Below are 23,053 nucleotides of genomic sequence, written 5' to 3'. Positions count from 1 at the left end.
ACAACTGGCTGTTATGCCTGTGCGCCACTCGCCAGAATGACGTTCATGGCGTATTCGACGTGTGCTGAGGGCATGGTGACTGTCAAGTTTGAACGAATCGAGGTCGCTACTAGTACTTTGAGACTACAATCTACACCCACTAAGCAGATGATTGAATTTAAGGCGGAAACCAGGTGCATTTCCGACAAGTTATGTCTCTATGGCTGTACCGTACATACCTGCCAGCCGCTGTCGTTTTGCTTAGAAGCTGCAGACATTGAACTGTTGCATCCGAATTTAATTACATTGCAGTTTTACGCAGGACAAGTATCTCCTGATCGTTGGTTTTCCGGTTGGAATGGACTTCCCAATACATTCCTGTCGCACTTTTCAAGAATTATCTTAATGACATTTCTAACGATATTTATTTTTATTTTCAGTTGTTCTACTCTTGTTTCTCTATGTAGACGATAAGAAGAAATGGAGAAGGTCATTGTATATATGATTTATTTAGGTACAAGCAGACTCACCTTATGATTCTCCCATTGGAAGATGATGCTAGCGAGATCTGTTGCCCTATCACATATTCTATTTTTCAAATGGATTTTCTGTTTATCATTTATGTTTAATTACAAGCTTTAGTTGAGGGATATTTATTCATGTGCTAGTAAATTTAATATTTTAATGTTTTGAAAGAATATATGTTATTACTTATGTAACCCTTAAGTATTTGTGGACCTTGAAGTCAAATAATTTTAGTACTTGCATGAACATAATCGATATGTGGTGAAGGTAGAAAGTAATAATCATTCTAGCTGCAGTATTTGAAATGTTATAGAAAGAATTGCATTATATGGTGTTGTAAAATGAATAAGTATGATTGTGTTTATCATGAAACAGTTATGTGTTTTGAGTATGACTTGCCCCAACCCAGCCTAGTATAGTATACAGTATTGTTGTTTCAATTCAAATCAACAATATGATGAAAGGGTAAATGGAAGAGGAGGAATGATTCAGTAGTTAACTAGTCCCAGGCTGAGAGGATTGAAAATTTGCTGTGAGCAAATTTTTCCGTCAAGGGGAGGAATGTTAACTTGATGAGTTAATTAAAGATAGTTAATCTTAACGAGATGAGTTAATTGATGGTAGTTAGGGAAAATCGAAATAGTTTATGGATATTATATAATAGTAGTAGTGATCCATGGGAAAACGAGCAGAAAAGAAAGAAAAGTAAGAAGTTACAGTGAAGGTAAAAGAAACCTACGATAGTATAAGAATGTAGGTCAGGAGGCAAAATTTTGGGTAATAGGGAATCGCATGTGATGGGAAAGTTTAATCCTAGGAGACAGACTGTTGAATTTATGGGAAAAGCTATATTTTGGAATGCAGTTGTATGTAGTCGGAGATAATGAAAAAAATGTAATAAAACGGGACCCTAGTTGAGAATGTTAGGTGGGTAAAATAATATTCGTGTCAAGCTGAAGACCGTGGCACTGGAAATCTTATGAAAAATAAGATAAGGCTAATCTTTGTCGCTGGTCAAATGCATTGATTAACGAAGGAATGTGCGTCTAGACGGTTTCTATGGACGTGGAGCGGATCTAAATTAAATGGTAGGGTCAAAGGTTATGGGAATGTGAGATTTTCCCAGAGAAGGGCCAATGAAATTATGTTTAATACTAAAAAGTGGTTCAGACGGGAAAAGAGAATTTCAAGATGAGCGAATGGAAAGTCTTGAAATAGCGCAAAAAGGTGGAGTTGAAATTATCAATCAAAATATAAAGAGATTTTAACGGAGAGAAAAGAGCATTCCGCAGAGTGAGAGAGAGTTTTTGAGTTAGATCAGAGGGATAGGGAGTCGGAATCTTAGACAGAAGGATGAAGTCGAAGAAATTGTGGTCTAGGAGCTTTGATGGGGTAAGTGATGCTCAATATGTATTGTCATGTTTTTAGAATAAGTTCCTCCACATCTCTAACAATTAACTTTTACAATGTGCATGTACCTGTGTAATCTGTAATGAATCATCATAATAATGTAAATAAATTCAATGTAAATTTAAATGGGAGTATACGTAATTATTTTCAAGTCTCTCAATAACTTCTAATTAGTTTAGAATATGTTTAAACCTGTGTTAATACTGGAATTGTAGGTTGCTCTTCACTATAGAAGGAGACCTCAATCTCAGTAGGAAGTTACACAACGCGATGGGAATAGGTTAAGATTACTGGCTTAAATGTATTAATGGGAACTGGCTACCAAGCATACGGGGAAAGGCAACAGAGACCTGGTCGTGCTAAAAATGAAGAAGACTGCCATCAGGTTGGATCGTCCGACATACACCGGTGTCACTATTTTAGATTTATCAAAGCACCCGATGGCGGACTTCCACTATAATTACGTCAAGGAAAAGTACGGCCAGGATGCGACCTTATTGTTCACCGACACGGATTCGTTGTGCTATGGAATTTATACCGATGACATTTATGAAAATATGCTGAGAGATTCCCACAAATTCGACGCATCTAACTATCCCGGTGACCACAAATTGTACAGCGAGAGAAACAAGAAGGTCATCGGGGTGATGAAGGATGAGACAGCAGTAAACCCAATAGTCGAATTTGTGGGACTACGTCCAAAGATGTACAGTTTTATAACCGGTGACTGAGAAAAAGACTGCAAAGGGTGTCGTGCGCTCAGTCGTCAAGAAGTAAATCAATCATTGTCTGCGTTAAAATTCTTTTATGAGGCACGAGATGCCTAAAATTCAATCCCGGTCACATGTGCTGCAAACAATTCCACAGCGGCAAATCAGTTTGTCGGCACATGACAATAACAGATATATTTTAGACGATGGCATAAGCCCTTTTGCTTATGGCCATCACAAAATTCAGTGATTTTTTTTTTCATAGTCATTTATTTGTTTTTATATTCCGGTGATTTTTCATAGCCACATTTTTTTTTTCCTCATAGCTATTTATTTTTACATTTTCGGTGATTTATTTGTTTTCAATATATTTTTTTGCACTCCTCAAATGAAAAGATGTCTCCTCTCCCTCTGGTCAAAGTGAATTCGTGGTATAAGTGATGGACACTGTGTAAATAATTTTTTTTTGTATATATTTTATGGTGTTGGTTTTATATACACATTTTTTTTTCTTTTTTTTGGGGGGGGGGGTTAATTTTTTTTTTCACGTATTAAATATATAAATTGTGTAAATATTCAATGCTTCATGTATATATATATTATTTTTCCATGAATAAAGTTTTTAGTTCGTCTTAATCAAAGTTTCTGTCATTCTTTGAGTTATGTGTATGTTCAACTCGTAATTGAGAAAAGGAATATTTAGGATATTACAAAAGAAAAAAAAAAAAAGTTTAATTTAAGAAAGATCCCTCTTAGCGTTGGAAACATTAATTTCAGTTTGGAAAAAGATGGCGTTGAAATCTTTTGATAGAAATGATGGTTTGTGACGAATGAAAAAAAAAAGAAAATACAAACGATAATTTGGGAAAGATCCCTAACGAGGTGGTTGAAAAAAAGTAGAAATTTAAATATCTAGTTTGATAACTCTCTAGGGTGACGTCATTACACCTGCGTTGACTTGATGTCAGACACTAAAGTTTAATTTAGGAAAGACCCCTCAAGATCACACAAGAAAATAACTCAGGTGCTGGCTGCTCTTTGAGGGATGGCTGCGGAATGGGGGGGGGGGAAGATGCGGCGGCTGCGGTGGGGCAGAACCGCCAAAATCGCCTCTACTGATGGGTGGTCAGGGACAGGGTGCGATGATGGGAACGGAAGGACGTGTGTCGCTGGATGAGGACGGCCCATCGTTCTGTCCCGTTGGTTCAATGGACTGGAGAGCGCCGCCGAATGGTGGCATTCTTCGTGGACATGGTGAGGTCTTGGGTTCGTGGGTGTTTTCGCTGGTTGGTTGCGTGGGTCGGAGGCGCAGTGCTGGTGGGTGTTCCGTCATTGCTGCTCGTTGGCCTCTGGGCGCTTCCGCGAGCGTGGTTGTCGCTGTCTTGGGAACGGCGGGGGTCATCTGCGAGGTTGGACCCTGCGGCTCTTGAATCAAAATGCTCGCCGGGCCTGGATACCGGGAGTGTTTTTCCAACATGGCCCAGCCGCAAGGAAATTTGCTTATATTCCGCAAGGGGCAGAGCATGGGTGTTCTTGGCCATGTTTGGTTTGGTGGGTGAGCCCTCCGCCGTGGCCAGGTCCTGCACCACGCGTCTACCCTCCTTGGCTTGTTGGCTCAGGTGAGCCCACCTGGGGAACATAAGCTGGAGATGGCTATGGAGAAAACTAGATTCATGTGGATCTCCCCGAAACGACCTCCGTCCATTAGACTTGGTGAACAATTCATCAAGAGAAGTTCACACATCAAGATTCTAGGAGTCGTTTTTGACGACCAATGTACAAACACATATCGGAAATCTCGTTAAAGATCAATGCTCTCCTCGTAATCCGGAAAAACAGAATAAACATTTGGAGATAGCTAAAAACCAACAAGAACCACGGGCATCAACTTTCAAAGAAATTGACAACGCTGAACGAGTGGTTTAAGAGAATGGCAAAGGATGATAAAACACTCAGGTAAATCAAGGAACTGGTCGACTTTATGGAAAAGAACATGAAGTGGCTCCATAATAAGCGGACGGGAGCGGCAGATCGAACGACGAGCCCATCTGCACCCAGAAGGAGTCGGGAGAAAAAGAATGGACTGAGGAGGAAAACGACGATCAAGAGGCAGACGATCCCGACTCCGACTTCCAATAAGGACAAGGCGAGGAAGGCACGAATTAGTCTTTAATTAAATAAGGGCGAAAGCTGTTCCTTGTAGGCAAAGGTCGCGAGGCAGCTCCCTTGAAACCATGCCAGATGAGCGGCTGGCCAGGTGTCAGGCAGTTGAATGCATTCTGTGTGTTGTACACTTAGTATACAGTCGCTTTCGTGGCCCGGGGTATTTGGGGGACACACACACACACTGATACTTCCGGCACAAAATCGGTAGTAAATTGCCTATGGCGATAGACCGAAGTTGTTCTCGGTTCGAATGAATGTTTACATACCTGTATTCAGCCGGACGTCCCCTAATAAAGTTGTAAAGGACTCTGAGGACTTGATTATCCTGTGTGTCGTCCAGATGAGGTAAAGATGGACAAAAGCACCGTGAATGATAACCACGTATCCGCCTGAGTTAATTGTAATTTCCCCTCTGATGGGTTAAGTTTCCATCCTCATTGATTTAAAGAAATTCGGGGGGGGGGGGGCTTTCTATTTCGAATGTAAGAATCATTTTTGTATGTCTGATTGTATCACGTGTTTTAATATGTGAAACAGTAGAAACAACTCAAACTCTGAACATTCTCATGTCAATCATTTGGTTTCACGTAAATGTGTTTTTCCCATACGATCATCGACCCCCCCCCCCTTCATGACAATATTTATTGAAGATTCTCGTCAAAAGTCTTACTATACTTTTTTTTTTCAGGCATCCTCCCCACCTAAAGCTCCCAACAATGAAGAAACTATTCAGCCTGCTACAATTGCGACTGAAGATTCTGTGAATGAAATGGAAGTGGGGCTCAAATCAGAACATGTCAAAAAGCAGGAAAAGCAGTTACATTTAAAGCCTTCACGGGCGGCTTCAGAAAAGAAAATTTTCCACCTGCAGAAAAGTCTCGACGCATTCAAGTCTGTTAGGAATACAATGCCAAACAATGAATTCCCAAAACTCGCAAGGAAATTGAATTGGAGAAAAAAGCATTAAAAAGAAAAATTCGAAATGCGTTGTCACAAAAGAAACAGAGAAGATACTATGAAAAGAAAACTGGAAGAAATTTGCAACTACGATCAAAATATAAAAAATAAATTATCTCTCAGAGATTCAGTTGGACAACCTAGTCTCATAAGTGATCAACCATTATTATTAAAAACCATTGTCGATATAGCTCCGTTTGGGAGTGCAGCAGACGATAGGAGATCGTGCACTATTCGTAGTGTAAAAACTCTTGACGATCTCACTTAAGTTACATAAAATCGGATTTAACATCAGTCGCAGTGGGACCTATCTTCATTTGCTACCGAGGAAATGTAACAGCATAGAAGGCATGTATCGACGGTTCCCGTGAAGCTCACTCGAGCACAGACGGAGCAACACCGGAACCATATCGACAGCCATTTTGCCACTGCATCAATTCGATATCTAGAGAGCCTAGCGTTTGTACTCGGACCACATCAAGTACTTTTTCTCTCGCAAGATAAGGCTCGGGTCCCTATCGGATTGACAGCAGCAAATAAAGAAGCACCCCTGCTGATGCACCTGGAGTAGAGTTGAATAGCCTGACCATGACTGGGTCATTGCCGAACGGCATAAACTGATTCCCTCAGTTTAAGCTGGGATCAAAATCGAACCCACTATGCTTGGAACTCCTCAGGCTGTTGGATATTCGGGACCGACATTCATCGCTATCAGAAGTGGGAGACATAGCATGTCATCAGCAAATACCCATGCTCAGGACTTGGAAACGATCCTTGGCCTTGAAGAATTCCAGTAACTTGCAAAAACTGACCACGAGTGTATCAGGCCTGTCTGTGGTGATTATCACGGTTGACGGAGGACCAGATGAAAATCCCAGGTACAAGGAGGTTATTGCGTTTGCTGTGAAGCACTTCAAGCGACATGATCTGGATGCACTATTCATTGCTACCAATGCTCCCGGAAGTGCATTCAATAGAGTAGAGCGCAGGATGGCTCCACTAAGCCGTGATCTTGCCGGTCTAATTCTGCCTCATGATCATTTTGGATCGCATTTAGATGACCATCGTAAAACCATCAATGAGGAATTGGAAAAAAACTCCTGCCAGCGGCGATGCATCACTTTCTCGGAGGGTTGAGAAGTGGTCACTGGGAGGAACCAAAAGGCTATTGTCAATGTTAGTTGTGTTCGAGCTGCGGTGTCTGCTTTTTCGTTGCCCGGTATTTCTACATGACCTGGTACCCAGTAAAATTTTACTGTGGTACCATGATGGATCAGGTAATGTAATTCATGAAAAATGGCATGAATGAAAGGATGAGTGTGAAAACTGAAGGAACACAGTGCTTGCAATGCGCTGAGAGAGTCGCTATAAATGATGCATTGTCGGTGGCGTCACATTACACCCCACATGCCAACGTAGTTTCATCCGGCAGACTACTCCGTCAGTGCCACCTGCCTGATGAAGTAACATCTCCCGACATCCGGATTCCAGAGACTGACACCGTCGTAAGCGTAAGTAGCTCCTATGATGTATTCAGAGATCCCTTTTCTATCATTCCCCTGTAGCGACCTCTACTTGAACTTTTACCGATTGCGGAAAAATAATGACGTCGCACTTCGCAATTTTCTGGTGCGAATGATTGTTACCTAGCAACGCTAGTTGCGACAAAAAATCGAATGTTTTTCTTCGCAGTCGGCAAGCAACCATTGTTATGTGATGTCCTTCATTTCTATGTGTCCGTACCAAATAAATCATATTTATTCATTTAAAACCTTCTGATTGTTATTATCATTAATAATGGAGCTCAACAACCGGTCCTACAAATAGGCGCCTACACACCGGTGCCCTACACTGGAGCCTACACCCCGAAGACACTTCCCGTTATCTTAAGGTCTCTCTCACGGCATAATGGATTACAAATCGAGGCCTTCCCCCCATGTCATATTTAACTGCTCACGCCCCAAATGTTCCATGTTGACAAAGGTGAGGGTGTTGTTCTACACAGTAAATGGTATTAGCATTATCACGGGGGGGGCTCCATAAAATTCCCTAATGTTTTGCTGTTATAAAAATGTTTGGATTTAAATTTCTCAGTGTTGCCTTGACTCTTTGTGTCTAGTTTTATTGAGATCCATGGTATAATGATAAATGTCTGACTCTGGGGTGTACCATCCTGGGTTCTTTGGTAGGGAATTTTCCTCTTCTCTTCACGGCCGCCCCTAGAACAAAGTCTTAAATAAAATAAATTGTGGAATCGGCTAAATATAAATTAAAAACAACTCTATAACACTCCTGTGCGACATCGGAAACGTAAGCGACCGGCCAACCAGATGACAGAAAGCAATAAGTGGAAACCATCAAAAAGCTTCATAACCCAACCAACATATATATATGTGATCCTCACGTATGATCCGTCCAGGAAATTTGTTAGTGTTAGTAAACATCCATGCCCGAACCGGAATTCGAACCCAGACCTGCACAGCGAGAAGCTAGTTCCCTAACCACTCGACTGCCAGGCGGCGGCTGGAACATACATCCTAAAACACCTTTAATTGGAAGACGTCTCCAGTCTCACACAAGAGTGCAATCCAGACCAAGAGACAGAAAATATATAGTTGGCGTGAACAATTTCGTTGTGGTTTATTTTTAAGAAATCTCATCAACCAAACCTAACGCCTCTCTGACGGGAAAGCAATCTGCCTCCGCGACTTTTAGAAAAAAGAGTAACGATTCTGCACTACGGAACATCATTCATATGCGGAAGTAACCAAATGTAAAAGAAATATAGGTCAAAATCACCAGCCATGGTATTTACATGTATGGTTTTATTCTCCAAAACAAGGAAATAATAGTGATTTTTGGCCATTTAATGGAGCAACTCTTGTATTCCAACATAGTTTCTCCTGAGGCTAAGGGAACTATATCGGACAAACTTCATTCCACTGGGATTATATCTGGATCAACAGCATAATTTCGCCGCCAGATTTCGTAAGAAATTACTAATAACTTCAAATTAAAATACATCATCTACTTAGCCTAATCAATTAATCACCGACTTCAATTAAAATTTAGAATATATAGCGCCTAAACTCATTCCACATTTTCATTGTCAATAATGTCAAATCTTAAAATTCTTAAATTTAATCCAAATAAGTGCAGACAAGCTATGGCACTTTTACCGTTACAGGCTGCAAAAAATAATTTAGATATTCTGATGTTGCAGGAACCGTTCTTCAATAAAAACAAGCTTCAGGAACTTCCAGCATGCCGGCCAAGATGGACTTCTTTGAACCACAAAGCAGCTATTGTTTTGGCTAACAAAGATATCTCCAAAGCTACCTTCGCCTCGATGTCAAACTGCATTGCAATCAAAATTAACACACAAGCTCAAGAAATCATACTGGTGTCAGCGTACTCATCACCATATCAGAGAATTGAACATACCATCCAAAAATTTAATCTTATTTGTGGAAAGGCTGGGAATAATTCCCCAATTCTTATATCGAGACAATAACAACAGAGGATGGATGCTCTTGGACTTTGCTAGAGCAAACCATTTGATATTTCATGTTGTGAAAACTACAACAACTACGAACTAAAAACTGGTCAATGCCGTCCTTTTTTCTGTTGTTTACCTTTTCTACTTCCCAGGCCACGATGTTTTGCCGCTCTGTATAACCACATTTAATCATGTTATATAATAGTTTTTTTGTCACATTAAAGTATGCTATTTTCCTACAATATGCTGATCCGTTTCCGGCTCCACCATTTCTTAAAAATACAACATTTCATAACACCGGAACATGCACATGATCATTTTGGAGCTATGGGGCCCCCAGATGTTACAATTTCCAACTGTGCCCCGCCTCTGGATAACATACAATGGCAGTGTTAGAGCCCAGCTTGTTGTGTTTTGTTTCATAGATGGCAGCATCTCGTTAGCATCGATGTAGTTGCTTGTTGGTGTTTTTTAGTCTTTTCTGTGTGAGTACAGGTGTGTGCACCTGTCTGTAGCGTTCCTGCGGGAACCGTTTCACATTAAGTTCTCTTTATAATTAAATGGTGAATTTCTAAGTGAGCCTGTTCTGCTTTCATGTGAGCTGAAACCATTCAAATACAGTCCACTACTTATTGTGCGCCAACATTATTGATCCTAGCGATCCGGAGACGACCCAGTGACAAAATGGATACCAAGTTGATACGGCAGAGAGATTCACTTAAAGCGAAGGTGACGGCAATGGAAAAGTTCATCAGCGAGTTTCAACGCTCCAGTGATTCTATTGTCGCTATAAATGTGAAGTTGATGTCAGTCACTGCAACCAGAGAACTGTTGGAGAAGTTACGAAATACTCTCTCTATGTGAACGTCGAGGTTTTCGACGGTGAACTTTATGCCATTGAAGAACGATTAGACGATATCCAGATAAAATTGACAGCTCTTCAGAATATTTGCCAAGAGGAAACATCGAAAGTAATAAACATCGAATGATTGTATTCTTTATGGTTATGGGCATTGTATAATAGTTTATCATGTGTATATATATTGTTTATAATTTTTGTTAATTGAATTTTTAATTGGGTTGCTATATTTTTGAAATATATGACATCCATATTTTTATGGGCATCCTTTTCTCAGCCACATCGTTGGGCATTTTGCCTGTTGTGGCGTTGTATTTGTATTTGAATGAGCCGTCAAAGCCAAAAGAGTCTGGAAAAATTAAACTTCCAGAGATCCCGCTCTTCACCGACAAATACGAAGACTACTACTACTACTAAACCCAGACATGCACCTCGTCCATATTCCTTTGCGGAACCTCTAACGAATTGGTACATGAGGGAATGTGTGTGTACGTGTAGTGGAACCTGATGTGAAGTTTGTTTCTGTGTAACGCTTGTCATGTGTAGTGCTGCCATCTTCCACCAGTTTTTCGAACTATCAGTGAAGTGTAATGATTGAATAATTAATCGTCGTAGGCCTGTTGCTTTCTGTGGCGCGACTTTTTAATGGGGAGATCGGCTCGCATTTGCGACTCGAAGTTGGGAACCACAGGAAACCAACTTCAGCCGACCACCACTGCGGTGACGGTGGGGTTCGAACCCGGATCCTCGCGACGCGAGTCCGTCATTATGACCACTCAACCACCGCAGCGGCAATACGAAGACTGGGATTTATTCAAGGTGCAGTTCATTGAACTGATAGAAGCAAATATACATCTAACAAGAGTGCAGAAACTCCCATTATTTACGCGCGTCATTGAAGGGTGATGCCAAGAATGTCGAGTCTGCTGACGATAGCTACGAGTCCTTGTTCAAAGCCCTAGAAGAGCGATTCGAAAACAAGAGAATGGTAGTCGACTCTCATATCCAAGCCATCATCAACTGCAAGACCATTCAACAAGAATCTGCAAAGGAGCTTCGACACCTTCTGGACAGCGTGAAACGAAATCTCAGAGCGCTCAAGGTCCTGGGGTTCGAGAGAAATGACTTGACCGATATTCTACTCACCAGTGTGCTGCTGAATGTTATGGAGAATGGGAAAAATGGAAGGTGTAGTGTTATTATTTTTGTGATTATTATTTATTATACTCATTCATATACACAGACACACGTAAATACTCCCTATTCATATGTGGCCCACACGTAAAAACAAACACTAAACAGTCACTAATTACTCTTATTAATTATTATATGTTTCAGCGAGGCTAAAAATTGTATTATTTTTTACATATTTTAAAATTGTTAAATCCCTCTTTTGTCCCACTTAACCCTGTTCGTCGACGCAGCGATTGGTCTCGTTCGACGGGGAATAAAATCAAGAAATCGAATTCAAGATCTCAGAACTCTCAACTCATAATTTCAGCAGAAATTCAAATTTCATCAAATTCCAGAATTCTATCATGATCGTGTTTCGACATGAAACTTTGCTTACTCTCCCTTCCCTAGTCCCTCCTCCTCTTCTCCCCCCCCCCCCCAGGGGTGAGTCACCATTTTCGCGCGTTTTCATCGAGAGGAGCATGACGTGGTCATCCCGTGATCCCTCCGCGTCCGATCGGAAGTCAGACAAGGTTCAAGATCTGGAGAAAAGTAGAGAAAAACGAGGCTTTTTGCTCGATGAGATGATGCAGTTCGGTCACACTCTCCTCTGTCTCCGTGGGTCTCTCGCCCTCCCCCCACTCCCCCCTTGAACTCCCGTTGTCTATCAAGGCAAGGGGGATCCCGTTTCCTGAATAAAAGATCCTCAGGACTTTCCATGGTGCTACGACTTCTTCGTATGACGCTGGTCAGCCGCAACCTAAGCACCATTGCGACGTCAGCTGCCTCCAGAATGCTACGTCTCCGATATCATAAACACCACGCTGGTCAACCGCTACCCGAGTACCATTGCGATGTCAGCCGCCTCGAGAATGCTACGTCTCCGATATCATAAACCACCACGCTGGTCAACCGCTACCCGAGTACCATTGCGATGTCAGCCGCCTCCAGAATGCTACGTCTCCGATATCATAAATACCACGCTGGTCAACTTCCATAATGAATACAACACTGTCTTCCTCGGTTACGCAGCTTCCACCTCATCGCGACTAGAACTGTCCTCCTCCGATATGCCGCGTCCATGATGATGAACCCCGATGAATTATGACGGTCAACCAGATCTTCCGCCGTCGATCATGCTCTTATCCTGGACCGTAAGTAAATTAACTCTAATCCTCTGACAAAACATATTTTCCGCCCAAGTAATGTCATTACCCTCCCCCATCCCGACAGCTACACTATCATGTGAGTGGTAAAGAAACTGTAAAAGGTGTTCAATTTTTTTGTCTGTATAATTCCATAGGGGGAACCTAAGTTTCATACCAAGTGTTATTGGTTTTTGCTCATTGTACATTAAAATTTTCAATATTTAAATCACATTACTTGGACTCCTGGTGTCAATTGTTGGTTGAGATTGTGTTTTTTTTGTAAGTTTTTCAGCTACAACGAACCTGGGTGCAATGAATAATACCCCTCCCCTCTCTTCACGGCCCACCCTCGTTAAATTTCTAAATAAGTTATATAGTAAACTTTAACAACTAATCTAAAATAAGTTATATGACATGAAGAAACTGGATGTGCATACAAGGCACCAGTTCGAATCAACACTATCCACGACGGATATAGTGAAACTTCCTGAATTTCTTTAGTTTCTGGAAAAGCGCAGTTTTGTACTTGATTGCACCAGTGTCAGTGGTGCTGCGAAATATAAACCAAGAGTGGGTGTGAAAAATCTTATGGTAAAAAGCTCCAATGATATTAGTGTTTGTGTTTTGTGTGAGGGTTCTCATTCATTAGACAAGTGTGTGCAGTTTCAAAAAATGGACGTATTTCAACGTCACGATATCGTAAAAAAAAGTCGATTGTGTTTCAATTGCATGAGATCAGCTGCCCATGGTGTTTTTCAGTGTAAATCAAAAAATGTGTGTTCTATGTCCAAAAAGAAACACCATTCCCTGTTGCACGGCTGCAAAACCCACAGGGACAACACGGCGCCATCAACTGGTGGATTTGTTACATCACCGGAAGTCGCAGCAGAAACAGCTGACGAGCGATCTTTTTCTCTTCGGAGCCTGAGTAATATAAACAAAGGTTCGACCGCGTTGCTGAGCACTGTCGTTTTGCGAATCGAAGATGTTTCGGGAAACGTTAGGGATGTTCGAGCTGTCTTAGATAACGGCAGTCAAGTGAATTTGATATCGGCCAGCTGTGCCGAAGCTTTGGTGTTACTCAGACCATCAAGGTAAAAATCTCAGCTAAGATTTCCAACGCAATAGGTGATTTCTCAAGCAATTTGGATTTCTTGGTTGTTCTGAAGTTGACTGGATTCACTCCATCGACACCTCTGAATTTGTCGGACATTGAATTCCCCAGTGGTATACTGCAAAACTTGCTGATCCCCTGTTTTGCAATCCAGGAAGGGTTCAGCTGCTGATTGGCGCGGATATATTCTTCGACTTGTTGCGAAATTCGAAACTTCGGATCAGTGACAAGATTGTGTTGCAGGGCTCAGTTTTTGGCTACATAGTTTGTGGTTGTATCCCCAGTACTCATAGTAAACAGTTGTGCTTCCTTTCTCAAGATGAGGGCTTGGAACAATCTATCCAGCGGTTTTGGGAAATTGAGAAAGATGATGTGCTTCCGAAAATTCAGTCGGATGATGAAGTCTTTCGTGAGGAGCATTTCCAAAAGACTCACAAAAGAGATGCCATTAAAAGATGACCCTGAGTGCTTAGGCCAATCGAAGGAAGCTGCTCTTCGGAGGCTGAATTCGCTGTGGAAACGACTGTCCAAAGATTCACACCTCAGGTCACTTAATCAAAATTCACTCATATTGGAGACTCACTCATCAAAATTTCATATTGGAATATGAAAGTCTGGGCCATATGAATGAAGTGAAGGTAGACTGTGCTAATGTGGTACATTACGTGCCTTACCACCCTGCGTAACGCCCTGAAAAAAGTACAACTAAGTTGAGTCGTGTTCAACGCATCAGCCCCTACTTCAAATGGACTTTCTCTGAATGACTTGCAGAGGAATGGTGGACTGGTCCAAGAAGACCTGTTCTCAATCATGGCAAGGTTCAGAAAGCATCGCGTTGCCTTCACTGCTGATATAGAGAAGATGTATCGGATGATTGAGATCGATCCTGGTCAAAGGGACTTGCAGAGAATCTTGTGGAAGGATAGCGCTGATGGTCCAATGAAAATTTACCAGCTGGACACGGTGACGTATGGAACGACTAGTGCTCCATATCTGGCTACAAGAGCCCTTAAGCAACTTGTGATTGATGAAGAGATGCAGTTTCCGTTAGCAGCTTCAGTTGCAAAGTCCGACTTTTATGTCGACGATCTTGTATCTGGTACCGACGATGTCAGCTCGGCCATTGAAATGCAGACTCAAATGGTGAACATGCTACAAGCTGGTGGAATGAATCTACGGAAGTGGTGTTCGAACGAAAAACAGCTGATGCAAAATGTGCCATGTGAAAATCAAGGTTATGGGTTTGATGTCTCAAGTGATGGACATTGTGTCAAAACATTAGGTGTTCTATGGAATCCAGTGCATGATACGTTTGAGTTCACTGTATCTTCGTTTGAAAATACATGTTCAGTGCTTAGTAAAAGATCATTGTTGTCATACATCTCTCGATTGTTCGACCCGTTGGGGCTTTTAGGTCCAGTCATTGCGAGGGCAAAGATATTCATGCAGAAGCTGTGGCTTCTCAAGGTTAATTGGGATCAACCACTTCCTGAGAAAATCACTAGAGAATGGCAGACCTTTGTGATTTCTTCGCTCGATCTTAAATATGTATGAGTGCCTCATTACATTCATGTTGATAATGTGATTCATTCAGAACTTCATGGCTTCTGTGATGCATCGAAGCTTGCATATGGTGCTGCAGTTTATCTGAGATGCATGACGTCATCTGGCATCATCAAGGTGCATTTGGTGTGCAGCAAATCCAGAGTGGCTCCAATCAAAACCATCACAATACCTCGTCTAGAGTTATGTGCAGCTGAATTGTTATCCAAACTTATAAATAAGGTCTTGTATTCATTGAAGCTGGAAATTCAGTGTACGTATTTGTGGACTGATTCCACTATTGCACTGAGTTGGATTCAGACATCTCCTCATCTATTGAAAACATTTATGGCAAACAGAGTTTCCAGAATTCAAAAACTTCCTTGTAATGCTCACTGGTCTCATGCAAGGACAGAGGAAAATCCCGCAGATTTAGTCTCCAGGGCTTTCGATCCATCAAAAATTTGTGACGCTTCACTGTGGTGGAGAGGCCCATCCTTCGTTCATGAAGACAAGGTGCAGCGTAGTGACAATTGTCCACACCCTTCTGAAGAGGAATATCAACAAGCATTGAAGGAAATTCAAAGCAATGTGTTAGCCATCATCAAGGATAATGCTCTGCTGTCTCAGATGTTACGTATCAGCAACAGCTATATGAAGATTATCAGAATATTGAGTTATGTGTCTAGATTCATACATAATTCGAGAAATCCTCAAGTTAGATGTCATGGTCCACTAACTGTTCAAGAGTTAAAGGCAGCAGAAATGTATCTTGTGAAAGAAGTTCAAAAGAAGGAACTGTCAGATCTAATTGAAGGTAGATCTGTATCTGTTAAGAGTAAGCTCAGATGCCTCAACCCCTTTTGCTGATGCTGAAATTGCCTTTGAGAGTAAACATCAAGCAGGGATCCCTGCAAGTCACAGGCTCTATCATCTCATATTTGAGCATTACCATAACAAGAATTTTCATGTTGGTCCACAAGCCTTGCTGAACCTTTTTCGTGCAGTCTTTTTGCCACTTGGTGGAAGAAATCTGGCAAGAAAGGTTGTATATAATTGTGTGACTTGCTTCCGTGTTCATCCCAAAAATGTGTGTTAAATTATGGGTGAACTTCCAAAGGACAGAGTTACTCCGAACCCGCCATTTAATATCTGTGGTGTTGACTTCTGTGGTCCTTTCCACGTGAAGATCTCTAATCAGAGGAAGGGAGCTGTGAAGAAAATTTACGTTGCTATTTTCATCTGCTTTGTGACAAAAGCTGCTCACATAAAGATGGCTGGAGATCTGACTTCTGAATCTTTCATCGTATGCTTGAAGCGGTTTTTCGCAAGAAGAGGAAGGAGTTCAGTAATATTTTCTGATGATAATGCAACAAATTTCGTAGGTGCTCAAAGGGAGTTGAAGAACCTCTGTCAGTTGGTTGCAAGACCTGACGAATGTGTGGCTGATTTTCTGTCGTCAGGATCTGTGAACTGGAAGTTCATTCCTCCTAGCTCTCCAAATTTTGGAGGATTGTGGGAGGCAGGAGTGAAGGCATTCAAATACCACTTCAAGAGGTCAATTGGCAGTGCAAATCTGACACTGAAAGAATTCCTGACAGAGTCAGCCCAGATTGAAGGAATGCTCAACTCTAGACCTATTTCACCAATGTCATCTGATCCTGCAGATCTGGAGGCTCTAACACCGGGTCATTTTCTGGTCGGTCGTCCCATCAGAACTGTTCCAGAGCCAGACCTGATTGATGTGAATGAAAATCGTCTGAATCATTGGCAACGCACAACTAAGTTTGTGCAGAACATCTGGAAGAGATGGCATAGGAACTACTCGAACACATCGCAGCAGCGAAACAAGTGGTGCTTCGACAAAGACAATGTGAAACAAGGTGATGATGTCCTTCTTAAGGAAGATCATTGTCCCCCTTGTAGTTGGCAACTGGGTCGCATTCAAGGTGGGATCAAAAGGTGCGAGTAGTGCTGGTCAAGACAAAGAATAGTGTCATAAAGAGAAGCGTCTCTAAAATTTGTCCCCTTCCATTCCAAGAGCAATATCCCTGATGTAAAAAAAAAGCTTCTCTTGTTTACACAATGTTCAGGATGCAGTGATGTTGAATTTTTAAAATGTATAACTGATTTGTACCTATCCTATTCATCTCATTCATGTGTTGTGATATTGAAATTAATATTTCGATGTCGGGCAGGATGTTAGAGCCCAGGTTGTTCTTGTGTTTTGTTTCATAGATGGCAGCATCTCGTTAGCATCGATGTAGTTGCTTGTCGGTGTTTTTCCCTTTTTTTTTGCTTGTGTTTTTTAGTCTTTTCTGTGTGAATACAGGTGTGTGCACCTGTCTGTAGCGTTCCTGCGGGAACCATTTCACATTAAGTTCTCTTTATAATTAAATGTTGAATTTCTAAGTGAGCCTGTTCTGCTTTCATGAGCTGAAACCATTCAAATACAGTCCACTACTTATTGTGCGCCAACAGGCAAGTTAGAAGCAACGACATCTCTCACAGTCCTCATTACTTTATTGAAATAGTTATTGCAGAACAACCAACAATTTCTTAAACAGTAAAATTTTCAAATTCTCAATGACGTATTAATAACTATATAAAAGCGTTTAGAAATGAAGTTCCTCATCATATTCAGGGGACCTCACCACCCCATGCTTGTAAAGAATAATCCGAGAAATATGGATAATCTGCGCTGTTCATAAAGAAAAGGGAAATTTTCATACCAGCCCCATGAACAAGCAGCATTTTCACTCTGTATTACACAGAGGGAGATAAGGAGTGGGTTGCCACTATAGCTAGAGGATCTTAAATTTCATACTTTCGGGCTGTTATGCCATGTTCCAAACTACTTTGTTGCACTACTGTGGATGACATCTTCAGTGCTGTTTTTGGTGAGCGAGGAGACCTAAGAGGTCGTTTCGTCTCCCCGCTCACCAAAAACAGCACTGAAGATGTCCACCACAGTAGTGGACGAGACTCCTGCTACAAAGCAGTTTGGAACATGGCATAACAGCTCGAAAGGTATGAAATTTATTATATACTCCGGCCGTGAAACCAACCTTCTCTTTTCAAAAACAGGAAGATCAATAACTTATAGTTAAAAAAAAAAAAACAATTCCAAAATATTTAGCACCCATTGCAAAGGGGGAAAAATTAGATTCGTGTTTTTTTACATTTGTTCAATCAATATTTGTATCTATCTTTCATAAGACACTGAGGAAGTCACCATGTTGGTTACCTTGGTTTCTATGTCTCTCAAACCATTCACTTGGAAGAGTGAAATATCATGTGATCTCAGAGGGGTCGTGATCTAAGATCACAGAGAGGTCGGCTTACTTTACCTAATCCCCATTATAGCTACTAGATGGCGCTCAGAATTAAAATAACTGCAAAAATTCTTCAACCTGTTGCTCGCAAGCACCAAAGTGCTCCTCAAAGAACCAAGAGTACTCAATGATTATGTTCGATTTCGTGCTCGCTAGCACTTGACCAATGCTTCAATTAAACACCCTGTAGTAATTTCATGCGAGGGGGGGGGGGAGATAAGAATTGTATAATGCAGATTTCAGACATAAGTGTGCCATAGTTGCTGTAAGGGGTGATCTTCGTTTGATGATGAGTATAGGCAGAGCTAGTGACCCAAGAAAGATTGATGTAGGCCAGTATAGCCAGAAACATAGTTTGGAGGGGGACCAGGGACCACTTGCATTTCGGTGGGGGGGGGGGTGATAGAGCAATACATCTCGCCGCCATCTTTTCCCCTTTTTTCAGTCATTTTCTATCATTCTGGGGGGGGGGGGCAGACCCCATCTCATTACGTCTTGGGTTGAAGACTCCCACACAATACTATCTATTCCTAACTTTACTGATACCATTTCAGCAAGCAATAATAAACAACTTTGCTCACTGAGGCGGACACCGCAAAACGAAGAACATCTTTGGTTTTGGTTTGACTTTGAGACTGGAACTAAAACTAAACTCTCCTCCCCCCAACTCCTGACGAAGATCTTTCATATATACTGTATCACTCGCTGGCTCACACAGAGAAGCATGTTCACGTTCAGTTTGTCTGATTCTTAGGTGTCTTATATTTGTGTTAAAATGTTTAATAAATTTGTGTTATGTGTACGCCTCAGCTTCAGTGGTGACTCTCAAATGAACAGAACCTTCTGAATAACCTTTTTGGTCGTATCTCCAAGCTCTGGATTATTTTCCCTCTGTTTCCATTGGCATGATGGGATCTTCTCACGGTGAGCTACTGTTTTCGCTAATCTTCCGGCCTTTATATATATTTTTTTTCTTGTAAAATTCTAATATTATACGCATAAAATAATTTTAGTTGGAATTTTATCCTCGTTTTCCCCCATCTATTTCGTTATTGTTATTACGAGATGGATGACGGTACGGATCCCACGGTGGTCGCAAGGGTATCTTGTAAATTACCTCCAATGTGGATAAATAATATTGCTTTATGGTTCGTGCAAGTGGAAGCTAATTTCGCAGTAGCACAAATAACTTCCGATATAACGAAATATAACACTGTTTTAGCAGCTGTAGATGCCGACTCGCTTCATTCGGTTTCAGACTTGGTGCTTAATCCACCAGCCGAAAACAAATACGAAGCACTTAAAAAAAGGCTTATCGCTGAATTTACAGATTCTAAATCGATACAAATCCGCAAACTGTTGTCTGAATTGACTCTTGGGGATAAGAAACCATCCTCTCTACTGAGACAAATGAAAGAGCTGGCAGGAAATTCAGTAACTGAAGATTTTCTAAAAACTATTTGGATGGAAAGGTTACCTTTGAACTCTCAGGCCATTTTATCAGTGTCAACTGCAGATTTAACTGAGTTGGCCACACTAGCCGATAAAATTTCCGAAATACGACCAATACCGAGTATTTCTGCGCTTTCTTCACAGTCAGGCCCTTCATCAGATTCTGTGAAATCTGATATTGCACAATTGCGTAGTGAAATATCGCAATTAAAAATTCAAATTGCAGATTTGTCAACGAAAATTAAAAATGAAAATTATTCAAGAGGGCGTACTCATTCTCGCTACCGAAGCAACAGCCGTAATTTTAGAAATCGTAACTTCAATAGTACACAAACACTATGTTTCTATCATAATAAATTTGGTGAGAAAGCAACAAAGTGTTACCAGCCGTGCACATACAAATCAAAAAACTAAAGCACGCTGCTGCATCGTTACAGCACACTTTTTCCGGTGCAGCAGCAGGTCCTACTAAATGTAGACTTTACGTATATGATAAAGCGACAAATTGTAATTTTTTAATCGATTCGGGTAGTGACATCTCTTGCATTCCTGTGTCACCCAATGTGAAGGACAATTCTTCACATTTTCTCTATGCAGCCAACAACACGAAAATTCCAACATACGGAAAAAAACATTTAGAGCTAAATTTAGGGCTTCGTCGAAATTTTCGTTGGACTTTCCTCATTGCAAAAGTCAATACTGCTATTATTGGTGCTGATTTTTTAACACATTTCGGACTCGTGTTGGATTTAAAAAATAGAGCATTAATTGACTCTATCACTAACATGCAAACAAAAGGTGTACTGTCCAATGCTGCAGTACCCACAGTGAAATTGATTGTTGGTGAATCACCATATCATAAAATTTTTGAACAATTTCCAATTTTGGCAAATCCAATACCGCAGTTTTCCCGTCCTCCAAAACATAACACTCAGCATTTTATTGAAACAAACGGAAGTCCAATTTTCTGTAAACCTAGAAGGCTGCATCCAAAAATATTACAAGCAGTTAAACAAGAATTTGAATATTTGATTGATAATGGAATTTGTCGCCCATCAAAGTCACCTTGGGCTTCTCCAATTCATGTAGTTCCGAAATCAAATGGAACGTACCGAATTTGTGGTGATTATCGTCGCTTGAATGCTATAACTGTCCCAGATAGGTACCCATTACCTCATATACATGACATAACTAATGTTCTGCACGGAAAGAAAATATTTTCCAAAATTGATATAGTAAGGGCATACTATCATATTCCGATAAATGAATCCGATGTACCAAAAACTGCCGTTACTACTCCCATTGGTAGTTTTGAATTTTTATATCTCCCATTTGGTCTGAAATGTGCACCAATGACATTTCAAAGATTTATGAATGAGGTACTGAAAGGTCTCGATTTTACTGTCAGTTATTTAGACGATGTCTTAATTTTTTCTGAAAACGAAAATGATCATATTAAGCACGTGGAACTTGTTTTGGAAAGGTTTAGTAGGTACGGACTAAACATAAATGCTTCCAAATGTGTTTTTGGCCAACAACAAATTTCCTTTCTGGGTCACGAAATATCAGCAGGTGGTGTTCGACCTTTGGACGACAAAGTAAAAGCTATAATGAACTATCCACGTCCAGAAAATCTGGTGCAAATCAGAAAATACTTGGGGTTACTAAATTTCTATAGGAAATTCATTTCACATGCTGCTGAAGTACTAGCACCATTAACTGACCTATTAAAAGGGTCTAAAAAGAAAAATGATCAATCTCGCATTACATGGTCTAAAAATTTGTTAGAATCATTCGAAAAATCAAAAGAAGCTTTGCTAAACGCTACTTCGCTAGTGTTTCCAGAAAATGAAGATAAGTTAATACTTCATTGTGATGCTAGCGAAATTTCAATTGGAGCTACCTTAAGTGTAATGCAGAATTTAGAATATAAACCCCTGGGATTCTTTTCAAGACGTCTTACACCTACACAAATGAAATATTCAAGTTTTGACCGTGAACTATTAGCTATATACGAGTCTGTTAAATTTTTTAAACACATGCTAGAGGCTAGAAACTGTAAAATTGTTACAGATCATCGCCCATTAACATACGTTTTTCGTAAGGCAACGGACACTTACTCGAATAAGCAAACACGGTGGATTTCTTACATATCAGAATTCACTACTGATATCGAGTATCTAAAAGGTGAGCGAAATGAAGCTGCCGATGCACTATCGCGCATAAGTGAGGTTATTGTCCCCCAGCCACTTAATTATGATGAACTCAGTAATGATCAAAAATCAAACGAACAACTGAAACAACTCATTTCAGACACTAATACTGGGTTGCAATTGAAATTAATTCAATTGCCCAATTCAAATTCTCAAATATATTGCGATCTTTCAACTGGAAAAGTAAGACCTTATGTCACTGCTAAATTTCGGAAACAAGTTTTCCTAAACTTACATTGCCTTTCTCATCCAGGTATTAGAAGTACTGTTGACCTTATACGTAACCGTTTCGTTTGGCAGTCTATGAATAAAGATGTTCGTGAGTGGGCACGCCAATGCATTGATTGCCAACGTTCTAAAATTCACAAACACACGAAATCAGAATTAGGAAAATTTTCACTGCCAACTGCACGATTCCAACATATTCATTGCGATCTTGTGGGACCCTTGCCGGAATCAAACGGGAAAACTTATTGTTTAACTTTAATTGACCGCGTAACACGTTGGCCGGAAGCATATGCGATTTCAGATATTACCGCTGAAACAGTCGCAAAGACAATCTACTCTGAGTGGATTGCCCGATTCGGCACACCAGACCGCATAACAACTGATCAAGGCAGACAGTTCGAGTCAAGACTAATGTCTCAGCTCGCTGCTCTTCTAGGTGTGGAAAAGTGGCGAACATCACCGTACAACCCAAAAGCAAATGGGCTGATCGAAAATTTTCACCGTCCATTAAAAGCTGCAATTATGGCTCACCACACCACCAAGTGGACAGAAGTCCTCCCAACCATTCTTCTCGGTTTTCGTTCAGCACTGAAAGAAGATATAGGTGCAACACCAGCTGAGCTTGTCTACGGTGCTTCCTTGCGTCTTCCTGGCGATTTTTACGATTCGAGTGACAAAATTCAAGATCCGTCCATGTTCATCGAAAACCTCAGGCAACACATGAGAGCATTAAAACCGAAACC

The 23,053-nt window shown here is 40.9% G+C and overlaps 2 protein-coding genes across 2 annotated transcripts; both read left to right on the top strand.

Moving 5' to 3' along the window:
- The first annotated feature begins 11,090 nt into the window (after positions 1 to 11,090).
- On the top strand, positions 11,091 to 15,952 carry LOC149067852 (uncharacterized). The gene is made up of 5 exons (XM_089252384.1): positions 11,091 to 11,207; positions 13,222 to 13,520; positions 13,825 to 13,949; positions 14,274 to 14,897; positions 15,135 to 15,952. The coding sequence occupies exons 1-5, from the start codon at positions 11,091 to 11,093 to the stop codon at positions 15,950 to 15,952; spliced, it is 1,983 nt and encodes a 660-aa protein (XP_089108510.1).
- Positions 15,953 to 16,184: 232 nt separating this feature from the next.
- On the top strand, positions 16,185 to 17,054 carry LOC149067851 (uncharacterized). Its single transcript, XM_089252383.1, has one exon. It carries the CDS (start codon positions 16,185 to 16,187, stop codon positions 17,052 to 17,054), a length of 870 nt encoding a protein of 289 aa, XP_089108509.1.
- The last annotated feature ends 5,999 nt before the right edge of the window (positions 17,055 to 23,053 follow it).

Source organism: Pholcus phalangioides, unplaced genomic scaffold, assembly GCF_987345545.1.
Source record: "Pholcus phalangioides strain wild (caught in Gottingen) unplaced genomic scaffold, Ppha-v1.0 ptg000028l_1, whole genome shotgun sequence".
NCBI classification, from domain to species: Eukaryota; Metazoa; Arthropoda; class Arachnida; order Araneae; family Pholcidae; genus Pholcus; species Pholcus phalangioides.
Note: the sequence above shows the minus strand (reverse complement) of the source record. Positions and strands in the feature narration are given on the sequence as shown.

Coding starts and splice junctions, on each gene's coding strand:
- LOC149067852 (XM_089252384.1), top strand. CDS start 11,091: ATGGTAGTCGACTCTCATATCCAAGCCATCATCAACTGCAAGACCATT. Junction 13,521..13,824: donor GTGTTACTCAGACCATCAAG/GTAAAAATCTCA, acceptor TTGTATCCCCAG/TACTCATAGTAAACAGTTGT. Junction 13,950..14,273: donor GTCGGATGATGAAGTCTTTC/GTGAGGAGCATT, acceptor TCAACGCATCAG/CCCCTACTTCAAATGGACTT.
- LOC149067851 (XM_089252383.1), top strand. CDS start 16,185: ATGGGTGAACTTCCAAAGGACAGAGTTACTCCGAACCCGCCATTTAAT.